At 49.0% G+C, this 25,524-nt stretch overlaps 1 protein-coding gene across 1 annotated transcript; it reads left to right on the forward strand.

Annotated features, from left to right (window-relative positions):
- Window positions 1–5,603: 5,603 nt before the first annotated feature.
- On the forward strand, window positions 5,604–11,062 carry MB (myoglobin). Its single transcript, XM_035312268.1, has 3 exons — window positions 5,604–5,795; window positions 9,252–9,474; window positions 10,186–11,062. Exons 1-3 carry the CDS (start codon window positions 5,701–5,703, stop codon window positions 10,330–10,332), a joined length of 465 nt encoding a protein of 154 aa, XP_035168159.1. The 5' UTR covers window positions 5,604–5,700; the 3' UTR covers window positions 10,333–11,062.
- Window positions 11,063–25,524: the final 14,462 nt, after the last annotated feature.

Genomic DNA, 25,524 nt, shown 5'->3' on the forward strand with positions numbered 1-25,524 from the left:
TTCTTTCTTTCTTTCTTTCTTTCTTTCTTTCTTTCTTTCTTTCTTTCCTTTTCATTATTCCTTTTGAAATGGGCATGCCTTGTAACTGTTTTTGAAGGGTTGGAAAGCCAGTAGCGGATCTGGGGGTTTACACATCGGCTAATCTGTTGCAGAGACACCAAGTCTCTGGTGGTTTTTAACATCTTCTCCCAGTAGGGCTGCAACCGCATCTGAAATACGTTTTGGGGGAGCACGTATAAGAGGATTAAAAAAATTATAAACCCATGGAGAATCCTGCCTAAGGCTGTTGAACACAGGGATGCAAACACGGCCTTGGGAAGTCCCTTAGTCTCGGGTTGCTGTGATGGAGTAGGGCTGTTCCCACACCTTACACGCTGCCTCTGGATGCTGTTGGGGGAAGAGGCAAGATGAGCTTCTAGCTGTCCGCTGATCCTGTGTGTGTAAGATGCTTAGAGGTGAGCTTTCCAAAAGCCTGGGCCACCCCTCTGTGACCCCGAAGAGCCGAGCTGTCTCAGCAGACTGAGCGTTTCACAGGGATGCTGTGTTACGCCACGAGCACGGGACCAGGATGCTCAGCACGGGTGAGACGCTTTAGTGCTTGCTTGGCTGGGCAAGGCTTGTGGCCAGAACCAAGCCCCGCAGTGGACTCTGAAGTTCAAAAGATCTGCATGAAATGAAGAGGAGGTGAAACTGCAAGAATGGCAGCAACAGGGAGAAGATGCAGAACAAATCCCATCCCAAATCCAGAGGTAAATGCGCTGCTCCTGCAGCCGGGCCACCAGCGCAGTGCTCAGGGTGTTCACTGCCACCCGGTGTTGATCTGCTTGAAGAAAACATTTATTTATTTATTTGTTTATTTATTTTGCCCAGGATTTTCTGCAGAGGGATCGGTTCCCCCCTGTAAGAGTACTGGATCCCAGAAAGCACTGCTGCATGAGGGACTGCTTACATCAGTGCTGTTTGCAAGAAGGGAAAAAGATCTTGTGGTCGCTCTCCTCGTGTGGGAATGATAATGCAGAATGGGGCACAAACTTTGAAAGTGGCCATGGGCAGCTGGAAGCAAGGGCTCTTTAAAAGGCAAGTGCAAGCATCAGCACAAAAACGTGCATCTGGGCCTCCCCACAGGCTCTCATCTTGCAGAATCCCCGTGCTCAGGGAATAAGAGGCAAGGGGAATGAAAAAGTGGGTCTGATTCCTTCCACAAGGCATGCTGTATCCTGGTTAACTCCCCTACCTCAAGGGGCAGCTCCAGCATTGGAAGTTTTCACCACTTCACTCATTTTCAGGTACCTGAGCCCTCTTGCAAGGTGAGGCACCCCGCAAGGTGCCCTCGCACGTGTTTTCTGGCCCTTGCCCTTTCTCCTGTCCCTCAGCAGGCTGCAGCTGCCAGTACGGTGTTGAGTATCAGTAGAGAGGAGTGAGGAAGGAATTCCCCTCTTGCTTTATTATTTCTGTACATAGTACAGAAATTTCTGTACATAGTACAGAAATCCCTGGGTGCCACTGTGGTGTTACAAGTTTTAATCCATCTGATTCCTAGAGGTCTCCAAGCTCCTGCTGATATAACCCATGCTCTTACCTAAAAAAAACATTTCTTCCCTTTGCTCCCGGGACAGGCAATGCTTTACAAGCTGCTTGTTGCCTTCTAATCCTCCTCCTCCTTCCTTTAATGGCACCTGCATTTTCCCACACACATCCTCAGACCTTTTGGGCTCTGGTTTCCCAGCCCCAAAGGAGAACCTTGCAGCTCCACGGAAGCACAAGTCACTTCCCCTCTCGGCTCCTACTTCGCAGCCCAAATATTCTGGTCCTGGACTGCCCTGCTGCTTTCCTGCTTGCTCTTCCACCAAATCCAAGTGCCATCTTGCAGTGAGCACCCCACTTAGCCCAGCTCAATGGTCCATCCAGGCACTGCCCAGCTGCCCAGGTGACGGCATGAGAGCTGTGGATCAGTCGTGCCATGGCTCTGTGCCATCCTGCGCTCCCTCCGAGGACAGAAAATGACTGAGTCGTGCAGTTGCCTGTCTGATAGTCAGCAGAGGTCAGATCCTGTGCGTACTGAAGTGAAGGTAAAGCTGCCTCTGGCTTGTACAGGGCCTGACCCCATACTCAGATGCTCCACGCATAGCACAGCTCTGCAAACCTGCAGCCCAAAATATGCCCCAGTGCTGCCATCTCCTCCTAATCATTTCTCTTTCTTTCAAGCAGGCACTGGTGTCACCTCCCAGCTGCTGAAATCCATCAGTGTTCGGGAGCCCTGCCTGGAGGCACTGCTAAGAATAGGGCTTAAGGGCGAGGGGGAGAGCAGAGGGAGCCTGGAAGGGATTTGGCTCCTGCCAGCACCAGTCAGCCCCCACCAGGTCTCCCGCAAGAGGCAGAGGACATGCAATGCATGCAGCGCCCTTCTCTGACAGCCTTCTGGCCCTGAAAATAAAACAAACAATGCTCTTGCCTTGCTATGGCTATGGGATTTGCTATTGCCCTGCTCTCTCTGGCTAATGCTGCTGGGAGTGCAGTGTGCCACCTGTCTGTCCGTCCGTCTGCACAGCCTGCGCCGCAGGCTCCAAAAGCAAAGCGCAGGCGCACGGTCCTAGAAGAAGCCATGTATCAGCAAAATGCCATAGAAACCGAAGCTGGGCTGCAGAGGGCCTTTTCCCCAGCATTATGCAATGCCTAATTATGTAATTGGGAGTTACACAACGCACCCGGCTTCTTCGGCGTGCTGCCTCCCCCCGGCCGCTCCCCTGGCAGAGCAGCACATGCCAGGCTGGCACCAGGCTGTGCTTTGCACAGCACGGGGGCACGGCACACCGAGCTGCGGCCGTCACCCCGAGCCGTCCCCTGCTCCCAGGTGGGGTTTTTATTTTTAATTGTGTCATGGGGAAAAGGTTCATTGAAAAGGAAAAAAAAAAAGGGGGGGGGGGGGCAAAAAAAAAAAAAAAAAAAAACAACTGTTCACGTCTCTGAGTTGTTTTGCTGTGCAAACACAGACAGTTTGGGGTGTTAAAATTGAATGGTTTTGGAGCATCCTTCTCTCCCTCCTGCTGGAAAGTGCATTTCATAAATGTATTTAAAATGAAAATACCCGTCACTGTGATTCTTACCAGTGCCTGTCTCTCAGGCATGCATTTCCCTCCTTGCAGCAGCCCTGGCTGCAGAGAAGACAGAGCTGGAAATTATTGCAGCATTGCTACGTTACCTGCCAAGGCCGTGTGGGGATTGCTGGGCTCTCTGGCATTAATTTTATAGGCCGTGGCTGGCTTTCTCTCTCTCTGCAACAGTGACACTCTAAGAAAAACTCAGTTTGGCCAAAAAGACTGGGAACTGGTGCCTCCCTGCTGCCGGCGTGCAATTCCCGCTGGGGTACTCCAGCCCTGCCTCTGCCCCGTGTTAGGAACCGGCACCGGCTGCTGCTCCTAGCGCCGTGCCCTGCAGCCAGACCTCGTTCTTCCCCTGGCTGTCCGGGGGCTGAACTTCTCTGATTGCTCACAAATGGGGAAACAAGCAGCTTTTCCCCTTGCAGGGATGCTGCACGGTCTAAATTCACAGATACCTACAACAAGATTTGCCATCTGCCAAGGAAGGAGCTGTTTTGCCAGAAAAGACTCTTCCCCTGCCCTTTAGGGAGGGGGGATCCTTTCCTAAGCACCTTTTGGATGGACACCAACCCCTGCAGCTCCAAGGAAAGGCCACAGACCTCCTCCAGCCTGTGGATCCTGCGTGGGGACAGGGATGTGGCCTCCCCTCTGCGTGGCTCTGTCGCCCGTGGCCACTAGATGGTAGCAAGCCCTGGCCGACAGCTCCAGGCTGCTGCAGCGCGACCGGGGGCTCCCCCAGCAGCACCAGGGGGGTTTGGGGTCCGGGCCTGGTCATCGTCATCGTCCCCTTTGGAGACCTCACAGCACGGCCAGAGCATTGCGAGACCCCAGGTGGCGGTGGCACATCGGCCGTTGGTGCTTCGCTTCACTGTGCCCCCAAATATTCACGATTTAATGCTCGTTTAGCAAGAGGACTTCATGTACAGACACGGGCGCGCAGGTGTGGTGTGGCCATATGAAAAGGCCACCCGATCGCCCACATGAAGGGGACGGCTGACATGTCGGCTCTCGGCACGTGGTGTTTGCCCAGATGGTGGTGCCAGCCGTAGGCCTTGCTCTAGGGGAAGAGCAGAGGGCTGAGGCACACGTGCTGTGTCCGCACCCGCCGCGTGCTGTAGAGCTTGTAGTCGTTCTGCAGGCCATATTTATTTATGCTCTTTTGGGGAAGAGCTTACGATTTCATTTCATTGACATTTAACTTGTAGAAAAACCAATATGGGCTCCCCTGCCCTTTTTAAGGCCTCTGTCCATTTACTGTTAATGTCTGTGCAGAGACTGTTGGCTTCACGGCCCTGGGGACAGCTACAGAGCGACAAGAGTCAACCAAACTCAAATGAGGTTATTATGGTGACTGAGCAGTTTCAGCACGGGGAATACAACAGAGCTCGGTGCACAAGCCTCTCGTTTACCGGGAGCACATTTCTCTCGCGTCTGAAGTGCATGTAAGCCTGTAAGGTCGGCATTCAGGATCCTACCCAAGGCTGAGCGTGGGGCGGCGCAAATGCTTGTTAAGGGTGATAAGGACTTGAGGAGCGAGGCTGCGGGGATGTGATCTCTGCTGGAGGGCTCCCAAGCGCTCCTCCATCACTTTAGCCTAGTTTGGGTAACTGATAGTGCCCTGGTGTTTGCACAGGGAAATCAGGATGAAATCTTGGCCTGGAAGTGTTTAGGAGGCAGGTTTTTGGATGTGAGGCAAACTGGTGCATAGAGGAGAGAAGCAGAGGACTGCAGGTTGGCTTGGCTGACAGGCACTTGCTAAGCACAGCGGGAGAAATTCTCCTGCCTCTGGGCTTGGAGGCCAGCCGACACCTCCACCTGCCTCTGGCCACCCTTCCTACCCTTCGGAAAGGCTGCAGGGTGCTGCACGTCTGGGTTGTGCTGCTGGCTGGGCTTCGTTATCGGGCCGTGCTCTGACTGCACTCACCCCTTGGAAGGGATTAATCATCCCGCTGGCATGCCAGGCTGCTATCGGTCCTGAGGGAGGCTGAGGAGATAGCCTGGGAGGTGTCCAAAATCATATCCACGGTGGCTCACGGTGGCTTTTCCTCCTGATGCTGATACTAGGCATGAGAGACCTCAGCCCCAGCAGGGGAAAGGAGAGGCCTCTGGAGGGGAGGAGCAATGCTACCAGCCATCCTGGCCTTGCTTCTCGCCTGCCTTTGGCAGGCAGGGGCGTGGGAGGCGGGCTGGCCTTGCGGATGACAGTGCTCTTCAGGAATCTCCTGCTGCACAGTTTGACACCATTGCTGGGTCCTTGGGAAGCCGGGACAGGCTCCTGGCAGTGCGTTTGGGCAGTGCCCTTTCTGTCGGGAGCGGGACGTGTGCCAGTCCAATACGAAAAGCAGAAATGATGCCATCAGTGGCACCCACAATAGCACCCGACCCGAAATAGCTTCCTAGAAAAAAAAGAGAGAGGCTGATTAGGTTAGACAAGCCCGAAAGAGAGCAAGATGTCCAGCTGACGATTAACAGGTGTAGGTCTGTGAGGAGGGACTATAAATCCCGCGGGTGAGCTCTCCAGCCACCCTTTTGGGGAAAGGCAACCACTGCAGGCAGCGCTCGGGACCCGTCTGCCCCCATCTTCCCCTGCCTCCAGTGAACCATGGGGCTCAGCGACCAGGAGTGGCAGAACGTCCTCACCATCTGGGGGAAAGTGGAGGCCGACCTCGCCGGCCACGGGCATGCGGTTTTGATGAGGTAGGCAAGAAGTGTTGGTCCTAAGAACAAAGCCGAGGGCTTTGGGTGAGAGACTGAGGAACGCTGCGTGCGGGGACTCGTGTTCAGCAGTGTGCATTTCAACAGGCTGTTTTCTTTTAATGTAGGGTGGTGGCATTCCATGGCTATGGTTTCTGGCTAAAAAAATTGCTCACTGTGTGAAGGGGCTGTGATTCTGTCTTTCCATCTGTGAGTGCAGGAGGAGGCCTGCGCTGCTTTCAAAGGATGGAGGCACTTTGTTGCTCCCTCTACCTGACCTGCAGGCGAAGCTCAGCTTTGGATGCTCACTGTCCAGGCACTGTGCTGAGAAATGCTGGAGCAAACTGTGTGTCCTGGGCCTTCAGCTGCTCTGCAGCAAGGGTGTGGGGAGGAAGGGATGGAATGGAAGAAAATCAGCGCTGGCAATTCTCTTGAAACCTCTGATTTCAGTAAAATTGACTATAAATTACCTGAGTGTTTCCCTCTCTCCACCCTGATGTCACCTGGTAGAGTCCTGCCCATCCTGCTTTTTTGGCCAGACCCCCCAGAAATCCAGGCAGTAAAACTTGCCCACTCCCTGCTGATGAATTTGGGGTCTGGGTGTAAATGAGGCACATCCTTCCCCGTGCTTCCCTCCTTCCAAGGTCAGAGAAGGCATGCTCATGAGGTCCCCGTATGAGAGGACCCCTGTCCCTACACTGTCCTTACACTCCTGGCCCCCCGAGAGAGGAACACCCCGGGAAACAGCAGCAAATCACAGAAATGCAGCCTGCAAGGGGTCTGAGGGCTGTGGAGGGGGAAACAGCATCGTATCCTACCCTGTCCTTAAAGACCAGAAGGGATGGAGATGTCAAGGAGACCCTCTCCAGATGTCCCCTCAGCTTGTGCTCAGCACCCTATGCTAGGAGGGTAGGGATGCTGTGGATGGCAGTGGGGATGTGGCTCCCACACAGGGGGTGTGATCCAGAGCAGGTATACTGGGGTGGTGGGCAGCAGAAGGCTGAGCCCTCCCCACCTGACCACTTCTGTGAGGTGGCTCTGAAAGTGCCACAAGGCAACAAAAGCAGTTCCCAAACTGCATAGGTAATACTGCTTTTCCTCCAGGTATTGAAGGCCGAGCATTGTCATTAAATGCCAGTCCATGGCATTAAAGGTGATACCCCTCTCCCATGTGACTTGGTGCTCGCCAGCACACTGGCAGGTCATTTCTTGCTCCTTCAAGGGGTTTCCGAGGGAGGGGAGAGGCAGGGGAAGCCCGGCAGGCTTCCCTCAGTTGAGAAACATGCCTGCTTTTACCTTGTTAAAGGCTCCTTAGGTAGATGACATATCCTGGAATATGTTTAGAAAATACCGATATTTTCCAAAGGAAACAAACAAACAAACAAAATATTCCTTGGAAGAATATTCAAGGGTCTCAGGAGTATCTTGCCTTTGGCAAACATGATTCAGCCATAGCCAGACACGATGGAGGGAGGCTTTTAGAAATAATTCCATCCCGTTGCATAGGGAAACCTCATCTCCCTGGGTGAGAGACAACTCATGTCATAGAAGGATACAGGAAAAAAAAAAAAAAGAGAAGGTGTGTGTTGTGCTCAGCACTTGGTAGATAGAGTACAGAAGTCCTTTGGAGATGTTTGAAGGGAAATGTTGGCAAAGACCAGTCACTCATTTATAGAAGCTTTTTGCTGCAGGACAGCTTCTGTTTTCCATGTGGCTGAGGTATTTGTTAATGTAGCCTAACCTATGCTTACATGATATGTCAGAGAGTCTGGCCCTCACCCAAATGGCCACTTAATAGGAGGCATGTTTGGTTCCAGATGGGAGCAATCCCTAGGAAATCACAGGACCAGCACCTTCCCAAGGGCAGAGCACGTGAGTAACCACGGTCCTGAGAGGAGGCTGGTTTGGTGGCTGCAAGCCCTGGGCCAAGGGTCCAGACCCTGCAGCGGGCAGCCTGAGTGAGTTACTTCATGGATGCAAGCCACTGCCCTTCTGGTGCTTCAGCTGGTTGGGTTATGTCCATCAGAGTGCATAATACCTGAAAATAAACTCGTGCGGGGGAGCCGATGTCTCTCAACACCTCGTTATTAGACTGCTCCTAATAACCAGGACAGCCAGCGTCCCTCTTTCACCCTGACTCTAGGACTCTGGCAGGGAAAAGAATGAAATTTCCTACCAGTTTGGTTGCCAGTGGTGTCAGCATCCTGTCTCCTGGGAAATGTGGCAGGGAGGAAGTGGGGGACAGCACTAGCCTGGCTTTTAGCCACCCGTCTGCCTTCCTGATTTCATTTCCATTTTGGGATCAGAGCGCCTATGTATAGCACTGAATGGCCTTGCACCGCGTGCCTGGTGCCCCGTGCTCTTCTTACCCACTTGCTCCCAAGGACTCTCAGAAGTGCCGTGGTTCCAGATGGAGGAGCCACACTGCCAGCACCACACTGAGCTGGGGCGTGCGAGAAAAGGGCATAAACTCAAACCCTCTGTCTGCATTCACAGGGTGGGGGCACCGTGAGCTCTCCCACTGAGCTGATGTTCAAACACACCTGAGCCTGAAAGTGAGGGACGTGAGGCTGGGGCCTCTTTCCTGGTCATTGCAGAGATGGGCTTGGAAGAGGGCCCTGGTGAGAGCCTGGGGTCTACAGTACCTCTCAGGGAGACAGTCTGGAGGAAATACAGGCTAGCTCCCCAGTGAGAGAGTGAGCCAGGGTGGACAGGTCTTTTTGTTTGGTTTTGTTTTGCCTTCAGATGAATGCAAGAACACAGCTCTCGGTGCCACGACCAGCCCTTGCTCTTGTGTCTGTCCTAAAACAGTTGATATAGCCCAGGGACTGGTGCCAAAGAGTTAGCACAGCTATAAAAATAAAATAAAATAAAAATAATAATTTTTAAAGGATATTTTTTTGGATACCAATTGGACATGGTTAGGGCAATGTCCCTGTCTCAGCCAGAGGGAATGGAAAAAAGGCGGGGTGATCATCTTAGGAGATGTGTAAAAGGATGGGATTAAAGTGGATACAATATTCAAAGGGAATTCAGCAGCAGCTTCTGCCCTCCAAAGGCAAGAGGCATTTTATCATTTGCTAATGATAAAAAACAGCCTGGGTAAAACAGATGGTAAAATAAACTTCTGTACACAGAATGTCATCTGGCTGTGGAACAACCTACCAGAGGAAGAACAACCTACACAGATTCAGAATAGGGTCAACGGCTTTTCTGGCTTTGCATACACGCTAAATGGAGTGACTGCGAATGGTGACAATTTGGAAAGGGTCTAAAGCATCACAATTGCCAGGTGAAAGCAGCCGCTTCCAGCAGGGACTAGCTAAGAGCTTTCTCTGGGGGGGGAAGCAGGTTATCATACATTTTCCTGTCCATATACACCTGGAGTAGCTGGAACTCAGCTTTGTTCTGGATGACAGCTCTGTCAAGTCTCACAAATCCCTCTGCTTCTGTTCACAGACTCTTTCAGGACCACCCTGAGACCTTGGATCGCTTTGAAAAGTTCAAAGGCCTGAAGACCCCCGATCAGATGAAGGGCTCTGAAGATCTGAAGAAACACGGAGTTACTGTCCTCACCCAGCTGGGCAAAATCCTGAAGCAGAAGGGTAATCATGAAGCAGAGTTGAAGCCCCTGGCTCAAACCCATGCCACAAAGCACAAAATCCCTGTCAAATATCTGGAGGTATGGAAAAGGGCAGGGAATCTTGGTGTCTGATGTGTAATGAATGTGTGCAGGACAGCTACGTGAGAGCTGCACTTTTAGTTAGTGATGTCTGTTTGGACTTCAGTTAACTCTCAAGTCCAAGATCTCTGTGTACATGCAAGAAGAGGCACAGAAAGGGCTCAGCTCACAGTATGTGAATCTCCAAGTTTAGATTTCCCATTCCAAACACCATATGCAGTCTGAGACACTCCTGACAATAATAAACCAGCCCATGGCAGCCCCTGTATGCCTGGGAAACTACATGACATAAGAACTGGCAGTGGCTGGACACAAGGGATGTACAATTTTAGAGTAAGCCCTGGAGAATCCACTGGAGACCAAGACCCACAAAACTAAGTGTTGCACAAGCACAGGCATGATTTTGGGCCTCAATGGAGAAGGCAGGCAAAGAGTGGGAAGGGCCATGGTCTACTCAAGGTCACAAAGCAGATCAGTGTCCGAGCTAGGAACAGAGCCCAGTTCTTCTGCCCAGCCCAGGCTCCTTGCCTACTAGACCACAGTGTCTCTCCAGAGACTGCGGGAAGGGCTACTGAATTAGCTCAGAGATATTTCCAGGCTCTGCAACCTATTTCTTAGTCTGGATTTTCTGAAAATAAACCCTGAGCGTCCCTTCTGTTTTTTTTTTTTGTTTTTTTTTTTTTTTTTCTCTCTCTCTCTCCTTCCTCACAGTTCATTTCTGAAGTCATTATCAAGGTCATTGCTGAAAAGCACTCTGCAGACTTTGGGGCTGATGCCCAGGCTGCGATGAAGAAGGCCCTGGAGCTGTTCCGAAATGACATGGCCAGCAAGTACAAGGAGTTCGGTTTCCAGGGTTAGCGTATACGCACAGAGGGACACCACGACAGAGGCCTGGCTGTGCATCTTAGAGAAGCTTCCCCCAGCACTGTTTTGGACATCTCACGATTGGCCATCCAAGACGTGTGGGAATGCTTTGACAAGAGGCCGAGAGTCACCACAGGCAGAGCAGAGGCACTCAGAGTGATGTCCATGATAAACCGTTGTCCTTTCCTGGCTTCACGTATACAAGAGATATAATCTGTTTTCTTAGGAAAAATAATATAAGGGGTTATCTGTCAGCTTCTGCCTATCCCTATGCCCTTCTTCTTCCCCCCTCCCCCAAACCCAGTCTCATCCGAGAGGAGAATGTCATGGCAGGACATGGAGAGATGTGGAGGAACAAGGGGTGTATTGAGGAATGCAGTGAACAGGAGGGTGAAGGAATGATTCAAGTGGTGCAAAAGGGATGTCAGGGTGGGAAGTGGGGACACCACGTTCCTTTCCTCCCCCAGGTGAGACTGTTAGCAGGTTATGGTGGAGAGCTTTCAGCGCCGTCACTGGTGTTACCTTGTTCCGTGGGGGTGAGCGCATGTCAGTCTCCAGGGTCTGCCAGCTTGGCAACTCGCTGAACTCACATTAGCAAAACTATAAAGAGTAGTACACCCTGTGATCCGTAGGTTTCTGGCAGCTGCTGCTATGCATGTGAAGTTGTGTTGCACTGGGAAGTAAAGTATGCGTTTCTCAGAAAATAAAAAATTCCTGCACTGGTGTTGTGTGTTCGCTCCTTGCTCCGTGGGAGCCCCAGCGAGAAGTGGGGGAGATGGAGGAAGTGGAGGAGGTGTTTTGTGTACGTACCCGACCACCAGCACTCATGCTGTGGTGCCAGCCCACGACTTGAGTGGCGTGGGGGGACCTGGGCACTCGTGTGTCACCACGAGGTCATGACCTGGCTACTGGACTTCAAGGTGCTGAAACAGCATCTGTTCTGCACGAGAAGTGCTCCCGGACTCAAGGCCGTGGCTGGTGCTGATCGGACCTGGAGGGGATGGCCCTTGGCCACCTGTGTGCTCTGCCTTTTTCTGTGTGCAGGAGGGAGCCAGTTGCTGTGTCCTGCTACCGACGGGGAGGTTGCGCACACACAAGGAGCCTCAGATCCCAGCCACAGCACTGTGCGTTGCTCTCTCCTTCTGATAAGAAGCAATAGAGTTGCTTAGCCTGGGAGGAAGCTTGCAAAAGCAGTGGGTGCCCTTAAGACCCAGCCTTAGGTCTCCATACGATTATGGGATGCTGCAGAGGTGAGCAGCTGGGTCCTGGCTAGGGGAAAAGCATGGGGTCGACAGTGCTGCTCGTCTCTGCTATGGAGAAAGTAATGTGGTTTATCTCACAGGGACAGCGTGAGGGCAAGCATGTGAAAGAAAAATGAGGTGCTCAAAATGAGGAGCTACCAGCAGGGTCTGGTTCAAAGCATTCCCTGGTGGGCTGTGTGCATTGGAGACAGAGCTGGAGCCGCCAGCTCCCTAAAAAATCAATCCTGAACCAGCGTGATCCACTGGGTCTTTGGTCAGGGCAAAGGCCACAAAATTTCAGTCTCTGAAAGGAGAAGGAATGAATTCCTTCCTAGAACAGAGCATCTCTGATTTCTTGCTCTTTATAAATCCTCACTTTACCTCTGGGAGCTTGCTTGGGGTTTCAACCTTTCAGAGCGGGTCACAAAAGCATACGGTGTCACATAGATGAAGTTACAGCCAGGTGGTCCCTGGCTTTAGCGACTTGCTCCTTCTGACTCCAGTCTAGCCTGTCTGGCTTCGCAGGAAGGGCAACCTATTTAATTATGGTCTAGGATTGCCTGTCCAACACAATAAGATTTCCTGCCAGTGACAACAGGCTCTGCTTTGGGATTAAAAGCTCTGCTATGGCAGCTGCCTCTGTCAGTCCAAGCAGGACTGTAGTCATCTCTAGATATTTTTATGTAGTGCAGCGTGGTGGAGGAGGGAGGGTTTGCACACATGCTGTGCCTAGCTACTGTTTATTTGGTACCCAGAATGTTTGCTGGGCCTTTGGGAGCCCTGACCCTTTGCTCAGTCTGCCTTACCCACTCTGTCAGTTTGCTGGCGACTGTCCTAAAATGTGTGCTGGTCAGACATGGGGCCTGATGTAGGTCGTCTTGTTGTGCCTGTGGGACATGAAGATGAACCAGCAAGTTCAGATAACAGTAACTGTGGGTATAAAATCAGTGCAAATCTGTATGCTGTCTGAATAAACCCAGCTTATCTCCGGCAGGCTCTGTAGGTTGGGATGCTTGCAGTGAAATCCAGGCACCTGCACCTTTGCTGTTCTGGTTGATGGAGATCTTTTGGCTCCATGCGATATTGATTGAGCATCTGTGTTGGAGTCACCCTTTCCATGGTGCTGCTAGAAAATGCAGCATTTCTGGTCTGTGTGTGGGACAAAGCCCCTCAGTGGAGATAAACCATATCAGCGTAAGCTCAGAAATTGCCTCCTTTCCAGGAACAGCTTCACAGCAGGAGGATGGGTCCCAGGGGCTTGTGCCCAGCCCCCTCCCCGTTAGCACCCTGTGGTGTCACATACACATTCCTGGTCACAGGACGGGACGCAGATTGTGTGGCTGCCAGCCTCCTTGCTCCAGCACGTACACATCAACTGCAGCCAGGTCGGCCTTACGGCAGTCCTACGCTTTCCATGCACTCCCACCATTTATTTTATGCTAATAATGCTGTTTCTGGCAGTAAACAGGCTACACAAGTACCCTGGGTTGAAAAACATCCCTGCTGCTTTGCACTCGACAAGCCATTCTTCCCCCAGTGCGTTTCCATCACCTGACACAGCTCCCCGTGGCTCCCAGCCAGCGACCTGAGCTATCTCGGGCCGTGGTGTCAGACACCGGAGACACAACAGGGCTTCAGACGCAGGGAGCAGGACCTCACAAGCGGGTCAGCCTGCCCCAAGTGGGCTGCAGCAATACTGAGGCTGCACTGCCTGTCCCCCTTGTCTTTACTGCTGCTGCTGATCCTGCCTGGCTCCAAGTGGCATCAAAGTGCTGGGGACCGTGCAATTAATCCTGTGGTCTGTCTCTAGGTCATCTCGGTGGGAGAAAGGGATTGGGCTCCAGCAGCAAATTGTGTTAAATATTCAGCATGCTTGCATAAAGTTTGTGGCACTCTTCATGCTGGCATCTCCCTGTGGGGCTAATCTGAGGAAGGAGCCGGGAAGTTTCCAGTCCTGTCATGGTCACGGAACAGATACCTCTGCTTTCTGGGGACTGGCTGAAGCACAGACAGTGTCTTAAGGATGTAATGTCTGCGTGGCACTGTAGTTTAATAAGGAGACTCAAATAGACACACCACATACTTTCAGAGCAGCGGTATTTTTGTCACGAGTCTCATTTATTCTACCAGCTAACCAAAACCTGTCCTGGAGGTTATGAGGAACAGAAAGAGCCAGGTGTTTCTTTGATGTGGACTTGCCTGCCTTATAATGTCTTTTCCCTGAAGGTGCATGGGATCCGAGCATGTCCTCCTCCTTCCAGGACTCATTGTTTTCAGCTTTCCTCAAGGGTGCATCCTTGCTCATTCGGGCTGTGCAGGGCTCAGTGCTCACAGTCTGTGCTGCTTTTCGGACTGAGCACACAGACACACACACACATCTATACATGAGCACCAGGCTCACAACACACATCGTCAGCAAAGCTCCTCTGGCCAAATCCTTCAGATGCCTGCGTGCTTGTGCACTGGTTCGTCATTTAAGAGGGTGATATATTTTAGCTCTCACCTTGTGCTTAAATGAAATATGGCAGCAAGACCAAGGTTTGCTAAGGTCTGAGCAAGAAAAGCGAGAAGACAGACTGTGCAAGGGCATGGCACCTGGAGAGTACAGGTAAGTGGGAGGGCTGTTAAATTTCATGGAGGTGTGCTGGAAAAGTCAGGGAAGCCAGCTGGAACTAAATAAAAGAGAAGAGAAATCCCAATCAGCACCATATATCCAAGAAACTAATAAATGAGCATTAATGAACACGACAGTCACAACAATGCAGCCTCCTCAGCCAGCACACAGCTCTCTCCCTCCCCTGTGATCAGAGGCACGACAAGTCCATCTCCAGTCCTGTGACTTCTATAAAATCCTTATCCAAATGTCAGTGAAGGTGACCTTGTGGCTTTTTAAAGCGCTGTTTTATAGTCTCTTGGCTGCACTGTACCGCGGTCCTTTCCCAGCTTGGCTTCCATCCCCTGTAAACAGGCAGAAGAGACACCTCCACCTTACCCCCAGCCCCGCAGAGGCCATCTGTGGTAAGCTGTGGCACCCTGGGGCACCTTGGGGGCTCTCTTGGGCAAGGAAGACCCTGCTCCAGGGCATACCAGCGTGGCTGGAAGCTGGGTGGGCAAGGCGATGTGTATTTGGGATGAGGAGGGTATTGGAGTGTCTGTCCCTTCTGCCAAGCCCCCAGAAAAGCACTTTGTGCTGCGACAAGCAGCAGTTCAGTGGCCCTGAGCTGCCTGCAGGGTCACTTGGGTTATGCCTGCCCAAATGCAAGCACAATTGCTGCGAGGTCAGTGGGGCCAGCCTAGGTGCAAAGCCATTCCACTTCATCTCAGGCCCTGGCTTGGATAAGGGCCATGGGGCTGTGGGGCTGGCCTGCTGAATTTGGTGAGAGGAGGCTGTTGCTGGTACCGCTGCCCTGCGACCCAGCAGCAGACATGACCCCACGTCTGTTTTAACTACCTTGGGTATTAAATATGAGCGCAACATAGACAGCCTTGTCTAGGAATTTGTGAATTTACCCGGGCTATAGGGCTGAGAAGGGGGCTGTGACCACATAGCCATGCTGTTATTAGTATTCAAGACAGCTCCTTTAAAGCCGATCCTGGCATGTATACCATAGCTGCAGCTTTATGTCTGGAGTACAGCATGAAGAAAATTAAGCCTGCTCCTCTTCTGTAGCGAAAGCTCGGTATGAATGCAGCCTCCGAGTGCCTGATCCTATTTTAGATTCTCCTTACAGCAGGTTCAAATGTTCCAGTGATAGAATAGCTTTGGCTGGAAGAGCTTCTAGATTACTAGCATTTAATTGTCTGTATCTCCGTGCTTAACTTGTGAATCTCCCGTGGCTTTTCAGTGCGTGTAAGTAATGGTGCTTTAATTCATTGAAGATTTTCTGTCTTCCCCCAACGCGTCCATCTGTGTCTGTCCTCAAGCTAAATTCCAGCAGCCAAACTCTCACCAAAAGGGTGGAAAATTCCTGGAGCTGATACCCTCACTAAGATCTGGCATTGCTCTGCCCAGAGCTTGCACGACAGCAGTCTTGTCCTCTTGACTCTTGGTGAGCTCTGGGGTTATCTGGAGAGATAACTGATAGGGTGTCAAAGCAGGTCTGCATCTTCTCACTCGCCTCTCAGCTGGATACACACATACAGGAATAGTCTGGTGCCCTTTGAGGGATGTAGCGTGTCATGTATTAACTGTGAGTTGGTTGGGGAGAAAGGAGGAAAAAAACAAAACAAAACAAAACAACAACTTAAACCAGCCGTCCAGTGTCCCTGCAGAGCCTGTGGGAGAGCCTGCACCGAGCTAAGGGCTTGTGCCAGACATGCTCAGCAAGCTGTGCAGCGACAGAGGCAAAGCAGGCAGCGTGCACCATGTGCCACTCCTCTCTGCGGGGTCTGCGAGGAGGAATGGCAAATGAAATGCAGGTGGGAAGATGGAGGCACGACCCCCTGCCCTGCCCCCAAAGCCCAAAGGCTGCTTATGGCCGTCAGTGCCTTCTGAAGAGTAATAGCATCATTCTGACAACTAACTGCTCTGCTGAAATGGGATGGAGGGAGTTTCCTAACACGAGCTGGTAATTGTGTGTTTTTGTATGGGAAGAAAGAGAGGCTCACAGTTTTCTCATGGTGCTGGCACAGGATGCTTTCTCAAAGCTGGCCCATAAATCACGGGGAAAAAACTTCTTGAGCACTTTGTTTTTGCCTTGATAATGGCACGTATTGCTAACCCAGCTAATCCCCCAGCTAATTTCAGCATGTCACGTTTAAGCTTTTGTCCCTGTGTCTTCTGGCATGTTCCCTCTACAGCTGAAATGATCCCTCAGTGCATAAAACCATCTTTCTTTCTTTCTTTCTTTTTTTTTCTTTCCAGTTGAAATCCTCTCTCCCATAATGGAGTTCTTTGTAACAGTCACAAATTGCAAGCTCATAACAACATGAATGATTAGAAAATAATCTTCAACATATTTCCTCCTATGTTTTTTTTCTAGTTCGGCCGTCCTGTATCTTCCTTGTCTGTTTTAGATCAGAAACTTGTTGGCTGTTTGTGAGTGTCACCCGGGACAAACTCTGTTCTGATGTTCAATGGTAATTAAGAGCTGTTTCATCCCATTTAAAACTATCACTCTATAAAACGTCCTGTATGAAAGAACACTCTTCTAACAATACGTCGGTGTTATTTTCTATACTGACTTCACCCTAGCCTTTAGACAGAGACCCACCTGTGCTTTCCATCTACAGTGCTGTGCAATTATCCCCATTTTACAGAGGGTAAACTGAGGCAGGGCTGGGCACCAGCACATCCCCTGTTTCATGCTTTGGTCATTCAGCTGTCCTCTAGGCCAGGCTGCAGGCTACAGGACAGGATGTTGGTGAGCTTCTTGTGTAGGAAGAGATGTGAAGTTGTGCCACATGCCCGAAAGCAGTCCTTGCTTTGATGTGGTGTCTTTTCAGCAGTTGACAAAGGACATCCTGTACGTAGATGTTCAGCTGAAATGGTGGCGTGGTGCAAACACACAGATAGATTACAGATGCTGTGTACAAAGCAAAGCAGTGTAAAGACCTTTGGGCTGAACTTGGAATGAAGTGCTCTGGAGATTAACGCATTATGGTATCACTTGGGGCACTGCTAATCTTCTCACTTCCACAGCAAAAGGCCCTGGACCGAGATCATAAAGGAATGAAATATCTGAAACAGGTTACTGGCAGAAATGAGGCCCCTAAATCCAAGTGTATGAACCTTAAATCCTCCCACATAATTCTTTACATGCTTACATTTTCATCAGTAAAAACCCGGTTGGTTTCTGACATTCTGCTTCTGCTATGTCCTGATCTTCTACCAGCTTGGGTGGGGCTAAGCCGGTCCCAGTCTAAATTCATTTATGATCCTCAGATGTGACCTTCCCAGGCTCTGAGGGAGTAGACTTCGGAGAGGTTTTGTTTGATTGTTTGCTTGTCTGAGCTATGCTTGCAACTTTTCCTCCTACCTCATTGACGGTAACATCTGGATCTCACAGTTCTCTATGGAAGAGAGCAACAGGAGAAGAGTGTTTTCTTTCCTTACCGCTTTGTTCGGAGCCTTGCTTGCAGCTGTGCCTGCCTGGAAGGAAGTCACAAGATCTCATGCACAATGGTCATGAAACACTTCCTCTCCTTCCATCACCGTGCCCACGTTCATTCACACAATGGCTCAGAACAGAGATAATTTCAGTACCAATCCTGCTGGCAACATGCAGTAGGGAAAAACAGATGGAAATGCAAGTAATGCTTTTGTCTTTTCCACCTACAGTGAGCTTGGAGATAGACAAGCCTTTTGTCTTGATATTGCAGCCATGCCAGCAGTAAAGGGGTTAATTACTTCTGTGAGGAAAAAAAAAAAAAAGAGAAAAAGAAAAAAGTGCGTTAGAGCCTCTCAATGTTAGAAACAGACCAAAACAGAGCAAGTGAGTGCTGCAGAGTACATCATCCTTTCAAGCACTGGAGTTGGTGAGATAAGAGATAATATTTACTTGAGAGTATATATTAAGAGAGAGAGAGAAAGAGCATACATCTCTCGTATCTTGAGGGCAGAGCATCTTAGAAATAAATTTAAAGTATAATCTTTCTTCGGACATTTGATTTTATTCCTGCTGGGAGTGCTTAGCTTACAATTAATTCTGTGATGAGAGGTGCATGTGGGGGTGTGTGTATGTATGTACGGCACAAAGCCTATAGTTAGTACACAGAACTAAATGTTTTGTTCTGCAGCCCCAAAGGTACACAGCCTCTCAACATTCATTAATTTCAGTGGGTGTGAGACCTTTCAGAGACCAGGATGCTAACAGCAAATTCTTTGCCACAGGCTTGGGACCACTCATTTCATTCTGCTCGTGATGCAGGAGAAAGTTGGAAACCGGCTCTGCATCTATTCATCAGCTGCAGTATGAACCCCTTTTATTACTGCCTTTTGTGGTGATAGCTGTGATCTATTTAAAGTGCTAAGCCTCCACACTGCAATTCCCTGCAGCAGATGTAGTAGAAGCAGATGCCCATGGAAGGGAGGCAAAATGAACTCGTCGTCTTGCTGCTCAAAGGCCAGGCTCCATCGCAGTCACTGACGGTTACCCAGCTCCTGGCTCTTGAAGATGGGTTTTGGTTCCTTCTTCGGTGGTTTGGGGCTTGGAGGGAGGCAAGGTTTCTTTCCCTGCTTCGTATTCATTCACTCTCTTTCATTTCTCCCCCTTAGAGGGCATTCAAGGAGAAGGAGACGCTTCTGGTCTTGTGACCTATCTCTGCATCCTCGGAGACGTCATGGCTAAATCCACGTGGCATGACTGCCAGTCTCAGCCCTAAGTTAGCACCATCAAACTCATTCTCAGCTCAGCAGCTGGTCCTTAAACATGAACTTTAAAGCTGCACGGGTGGGTAAATACTGCAGGAAACCACGGGCCTCAGACAGATCCTTTTATAGGAGAAACTGCTGAGACATTTCATTGTTTTTTTCTTTACCAACCATTTTGTTAACTTTGGTCCTCTGCACTAGACTGATCGGTGTCAGAGCTGGCTACGTGCAGGGTTTCTCTGCTTGGACAATGGCCTGGCAGAATACCATGGAGAGCTATTAAGAAATCTGGATAGTAAAGGCTTGGCTACGAATTCCCATTTAAACCAAGGCTCATGTTCATCAGAATTGTTGCCTGCCAAGCTTTTCTCATTGGGGTGGGAATGGAGCAAATGGAGGAAAGAGCAAAAGTGGCACTAGGTATGTGCTTTGTGAAGGCAGAGCGGCGTCCCCCGTGGTGTGTCCTTATCATGCCTTATCTCCCCATTGTCTTGCCACTCTGCTTTTCCACTCTGCCCATCTTACCAGGGCCTGCATGAATGAAATGATCTCACTCTCAAACAGGAAACAAGAAATAAAGAATTAAAGCACCATACACACTGCTATAAAGCACCCCCGCATCATGGCTGCAGTCTTGTTCCTGTAGACCACATAGTGACACGGCTGTTATAAAAACAAACAAAATTTATGCTCGCTAAGAAAAGGTTCCTGAAAGGCACATCCACCCCATGAAGACCTTTTTACATTTGCAAAGGGAAAAAAAAAAAAAAAACGTGGCTGAGAATCAACTATTTAAGCCCATAGCAACAGCAGGGTATTTTTGTTTGGGAGAGGTGTAGGCGACAGGGAAAAAGCACAGCTATTTTCCTCCCAGGGTATATTCTGTATCTGGGTTTTGCTAGTCCAAAGGGGCTTCTGCAGTCTTTTACCAAGCTTTATCAGGCTCAATGCCTGGAGATACGAGCTCCTGATAGTATGATGCAACCAGACTGAAGTGCCACCCTGGGCCAGCTCTCCCCTTGCAGTCACGTTGTTTCATGTGATGCCCACCGTGGTGGTAGAGAGGGCCACGCAGTTCCCAAACAACAGGTTAACATCGTGGGGCGATCTGAGGGGTGGCTGAGGTCACACGATGCCCAGTGTTGCTCCACTTCTTGAGTTGCAGACTGTTGTCTCCTAAGAAAATTCCTTTTTACTGAGTAATTAATGCAAAGCCTCAGTGCAGCCTAAACTAGTTGTCATGGCATCACTTGTTTGTTGTTGTTTTTTGTTTGTTTGTTTTTGTTTCCCCCTTCCCCCCCAGAATATATCTGAATAATCTGGATTTGGCCTATGACAGAGACAGGAATGGGAAACATTTGCCCACCCAAGCTTCAGAGAAAGCTTACGAATGATGTACCAAACATTAGTCAAGTTGCATTTTTAGTCACACCTGGCACCACAGCACAGCTGACTCAAGAAGCAGTCCTCCGGGACACTAAGCAAGGATAAATGAAAATAGAAAGAACTCTGGCAGTGAAATCTCCTTTCCTCTCTTTGTTTCTTTGGGATGTTGTCAGCTGCATTACTGGAGGAGATACTGTTTGGTCTAAGTACAAGGGACCTCTTGCTCCCGACCCCCCAAGTAAATCCCAAAGTCCTTTTCAAACCAAGACAGCTATTGAGATTGGACTTCTGGTTCATATTCTTTCTCCCACTGTTAACTGTCCCAAAACAGCTGCTAGCACAAAAACATCAAACCAGAACTGACACTGGAATGAGAAGTGGGGTGAGGGGAAGGAAGTTTGGATCTTCCATTTCACCTGCTCCTTGACCACAGACATAGCAGAGAGCAGTGCAGGTCCGCATTCAGATGACTGGCTGCATAATTTCATTATGCAGCATCCTTCCCAGCCTCCCACGAGGCATCATTTGTCTGTCAAGGAAAGAAACATCATCCTTCCTCAATGAAGAGCCTTCGATTTGTTTGAAGAATTGCTTTTATTATATACAATTAGTGGAGGGCTGACTGTGTGTTTGGACAAGGTACAAGACACAAAGGATAAACAGTCCCTGCTTCACAGAGACCAAGACAACTTTGTTGAGCCAGTTTGTTCTTGCCAGTGAGGTCTGCACCATGACTTTTCCCAATGAGGTAAGAGTAATCTGCTAGTAATGTTCCAGGGGCTTCACTCCACACGAACGAGAAAAAAGGTAAAATTAAATGAGATGACCAGGACTGTCATTCCCTAAGCTATCCCTCTGCTTTCTGCTGGGCATTCACTTTTGCATGGACAAAACTGCTGCAGAAAGCCATGTGCAGTTTTGAAAAGCAACTTCAAATGTTCCTTAAGAAAGTTGGGTGTAAACACAGACTGCCTGAAATGCAGATGTTGGTTTCCACCATTTCTCTTGTTGATGTAACGTGCTCCAGGAAAGGCCATTCACTTCAGCGACAGGCAGACTTTGGCTCATTTGCTTCCAAATGCTATGTCCTGTTGCTCAAGGTAATGTGACTTTATTTCATTACATTACCACATATACTCGTCATTACTTTAAACTGTACAGAAGCAACACCATTCAGACACAAAATACACTCAAACAGATCTGCCTGTCCTTCATGCAACTCCTTTGAGTGGTCATAAAAGAGAACACTATCTGTAGGAATAAGCACCATAACACAAAGGACTTCAAAGACTGATTCAGCTAGGTAGAAGGTGTCAGGAGAGGCAGCCTGAAGTGGTTAGAAGAAGCAGCCAGAGAGGGGAGGTGAAGATTGCAATAATACTGAATTCAGTTATTCAGTTGTTGATTAAGGACAAAACAAAACAAACAACAACAACAAAAACAAGCATAGCACATTGAGCATTAGTTTATGAAGGGTTCAGCTCAATGTTTGTGGAGGAAAATTCTTTAGCCACACTGTACTCAAGGACAGACATGATGACCTCAGACTTTAGAGATGATATCTACTGCTTTCTAAATAAAGCAAAACAAAACAAAAAACCTGTTTGTTCTAGTTTAAGACACGAAGTGCCGCTATAGCACTTACAGTGACTGTCATTTGAGTTAACCTACAGGGGACAAAGCATTGGATTTAGACAAAACAGGATATGTGGAGCAGCTCCTTATATTTTCAAAACATGACAATGTGATTATGAGATGTGAGATGCAGGAAAAGAAACGTATCCAAAGAGATGTGATATACTAAGACATGAGGTTCATACCTAGCTATGCCAGAAGGTGCATGTATGTCCACTATGCAGCACAGAGCACAAGAGTTTGTATAAAAGATCCTACCAAGACTTGTCCAGGATACATTTGCACTAATGCAAACCCAGACTTGGATGCTGGTTTGACAGCAAGCTGCTTTCCAGTACAAGGTAGTATTTTCTTCGACAGAAACAGCAGCACCACCTGAGGAACATATGGACAGGAGGGAATTTGCCTTCCCTTAAGAATTTGAAACAAACTTCTAAGGAGAACAGATGAAAGAAAACTGAATGGAAGAGTTTATTTTCCATAGGTCATTACTCCTCTCATGTTCGTTTCAGAGCACACAAGAAATTTGTTTGCCAAATCTGGCTTAACTACATTGTTATTTTTGAAGAAAATGACTAGAAAGGAAATCCAAAGAAGACATCTGTACCTGTAAAGTACACACCAAAGGTGCCAGGACAAATGTGAATGTCTTGTGATGGGTGCTTAGTCATACATAGCTTTTTGGGTTGATACCATCATGGTAGACTTGCTTCCTTCCACTCAGTAGATATGATAGGTTGAATTGCCACATTCATAGAGAAGTCAAACAGAATTAAACCACTCCTTAGGAAGAAAAGCTTTCAAACACAGGCAGTCTCACTCTTTCAGCCTTGATTCACTGCACCGAGTCCAATGACTACGATCGTCAAGAACAATTCATTCAGAAATGAAGGTACAAAGACCTGTCTTTCAGTTCTGCTCCTGCACTTCAGGACTGCTCAGAACAAAGCCTGAGAGTTCATTTTCACCAGGAGAGAGCGGGACGAGACGGACAGGGCCTGCCCGCGGCCCGAGGTGGGGAGGCGCCGCAAGATGGCGTCCTGCCGCCTCGCCGCCCGCCACAGCCTCAGCCGCCGAGGAGGGCGCCATGGCGGCCCCGGGTGGGCCCGCAGCGGGCCCGGGCAAGACCTCGACCCGCAGACCCGAAGCACCCAGCCGGCTTGACAGCCTGTCACCGCATTTTTTTTTTTAATTTTTATTCTTGATTTTTATTTTATTATTGTTTTCTAGAAGCAGTTTATGAGAGATATCATCTGAGCCGCCACGACGATATTCGGCTTGGTGAAGCTGCGCTGAATCTCCTGTCCTGCCACACGCTGCCCTGTGGCTGGCTCTCTTCCTTGTTTCTGCAGCTGTTGTGAGGCTTCTGAGCAGTCCAAAGCTGTCTGGACTGTGTGATGTCATGTAGTGAAATGATGCTCCCAGCACCTTTCCCTTCCTCTCTCCTCGTGTTGCCCTTACCACCTCCAAGTAATGCTTATGTGTGAGGTATATGGGTATTCTCTGCTGGGAAAAAAAGATCTGCTTTGCAAACTCAGCTTTTTTTTCCTCGTTAGGAGTCGTTTAAATTTGATGCAGGGACTGTACTTTCTAAGTGGTGTAAATTACATCATTGCACTATCTCCTCCCATCTTAAAATTTTTGCTTATCTCATCTTCAGACGTTTGGCTTATCTTTAACATCCTTAACAGCACTGGAAAGCTTTTGAGGTTTTCTGAACCTCTGCAGGTTTCCTTAAAAATAGATCTGACATCCACTGACTTACACTAGTACAAAAGGCTTTTGGGCCAGAGACAGAGTAGGAAAAAATGGTATCTTTTCTGCTACTAAAAGCAACAAAACCAAATAGTGGAGACTGCTCTTTCTAAGTAGAGGCTTTGGTGTATAGAAGGTTACTAACTCAGTTAAGAATAAAACAATTGACTGACAGAAAAAGTCAATAATAATAATTAAAAAAGTTTATAAACTGCAGGAGACAAAATGATTTTGGAAACATATTTTCCCTTAATTGGACATCTATTTCTGCATGGAGTCATTTGTGTACAGAATCCAGCCGTATGGCTTTTGTTTGACAGTGAAATGATCAGTTCCTCAAAGTGTGAATCTCACGTGGGAGAGCCTCATCACAGCTTAGAAAAGGACTCCTGCCCTAGCAAGGCTTTGTCAGCAATTTCAGAGTGTGAAGATGTAATCTCTGTTGTAATGCTTAATTTTGTGTCATCAGATAATAGCCTTTTAATGGTAGCAGAGGTTTTGTGGGTTGTAGTGAGAGTCCCAAGGAGGGGGTGGGCTCCCATGTGCCAGGCAGGTGCTGCAAAGGGATCTATAGCAAAGGGTCTGTTGCTTTTACAGGTATTACAGGAAAGGCAAGTTGAGGTGGATCTGGGTACAGGCATAACAGAGCTGCCTTGAGCAGCAATCTGATGGAGAGATGTCAGGCAGCACCACCTCTGCTGCTGACCGTGAGTGTGAGGCTGGCTGGGTCTCCCACAAAGTTTGATGTGGGGGTTGATGACTAATGGTAGGAAGAGCAGCTCCTGCCTTTTTTTTTTTTTTTTTTTTTTTTTTTTTTTTTTTTTTTTCCCTGACTGATTTCAGGGGCATCTACCCTAGTCCTTAAGAGCTCTCTCTCCCAACCTTCCTTCTCATTTCATGTTTCTCCTTAACTCTTCCCTTTGCACAGTAAAATTGACCTGTCCAGGCTCCCCATCCCACAGATGATAAAGCTCAGGAGGCTTAAGTGACAGGGATTTTTTAAAAGCCCAGTCCAACACAACCATAGGGTTCTCAATATGAAGCATAACCCCTGTTGTCTAATATCCAGGTATCTCCTGGGACTGGCGCTTGGGGTCCCCTGTACCCTTTTGTAAACATTCCCAAGCCTTTCAGTGACTATCTCAGCAATATTAGTAGTCTAGTTTTGCAGAAGATGGAACTCATACCATACTATTGATCTCTGTCCCGTTGCAGACAGGATGTTCCCCTTCTTGCTGCAAAAGTCTTGTCGCCAGTGCACTGCATAACCACTAAGCAACACAGATGTTTCTGTTACACCCCTTTCACAGGACAGTGACCACAGCTCCTATTCCCAGGCATACTCAAGCTTTGGAGAAATTCTATTTCAGATCTTTGCAGATCAACACAATTTCTAGCCACTGGATGTCACCTCTCCTTAGACCAACTTTTAGCAAAATCCTCTTGCTTTGAGATTCCAAGATGTTGGCTGTCAACATGCAGACATGAAAATCAGCCACCCCCTTCCCTCCTCCTTCCTTCCCTGCCTCACTGTCCTACTGCAGAGTCTCTTGGGCTCCGGCCACGTGGAGCTAATCCCATAAAGACAATCAAGCTCTCTCTGCCAGACTGATATTGATCACCTGCCTTCACAGGGACCCCTCACAAGTAACATAATTTCCCAGTATATATCCCCACCCCCTAACCCTGAACCATTTCATTGCCAAGACATCACACAACACTCCTAAAGTCATCCTATGTTCTCTCATTCCCTTTAGTAAATTTCTTTTTTGCAAGCACTATAAGCAGCTATGAGTCTAAGATGTTTTCCTCTCCTCCCCCCACCTCCACCTACATGGCACGAATTCTCAGGCTGCA

This window comes from Oxyura jamaicensis, chromosome 1 (assembly GCF_011077185.1).
Source record: "Oxyura jamaicensis isolate SHBP4307 breed ruddy duck chromosome 1, BPBGC_Ojam_1.0, whole genome shotgun sequence".
NCBI lineage: Eukaryota > Metazoa > Chordata > Aves > Anseriformes > Anatidae > Oxyura > Oxyura jamaicensis.

Bases quoted from the DNA above. Each gene is read 5' to 3' on its own strand.
- MB (XM_035312268.1), top strand. From the start codon at position 5,701: ATGGGGCTCAGCGACCAGGAGTGGCAGAACGTCCTCACCATCTGGGGG. The intron at 5,796-9,251 runs GTAGGCAAGAAG...TTCTGTTCACAG, and splicing joins GGGCATGCGGTTTTGATGAG to ACTCTTTCAGGACCACCCTG. The intron at 9,475-10,185 runs GTATGGAAAAGG...CCTTCCTCACAG, and splicing joins TCCCTGTCAAATATCTGGAG to TTCATTTCTGAAGTCATTAT.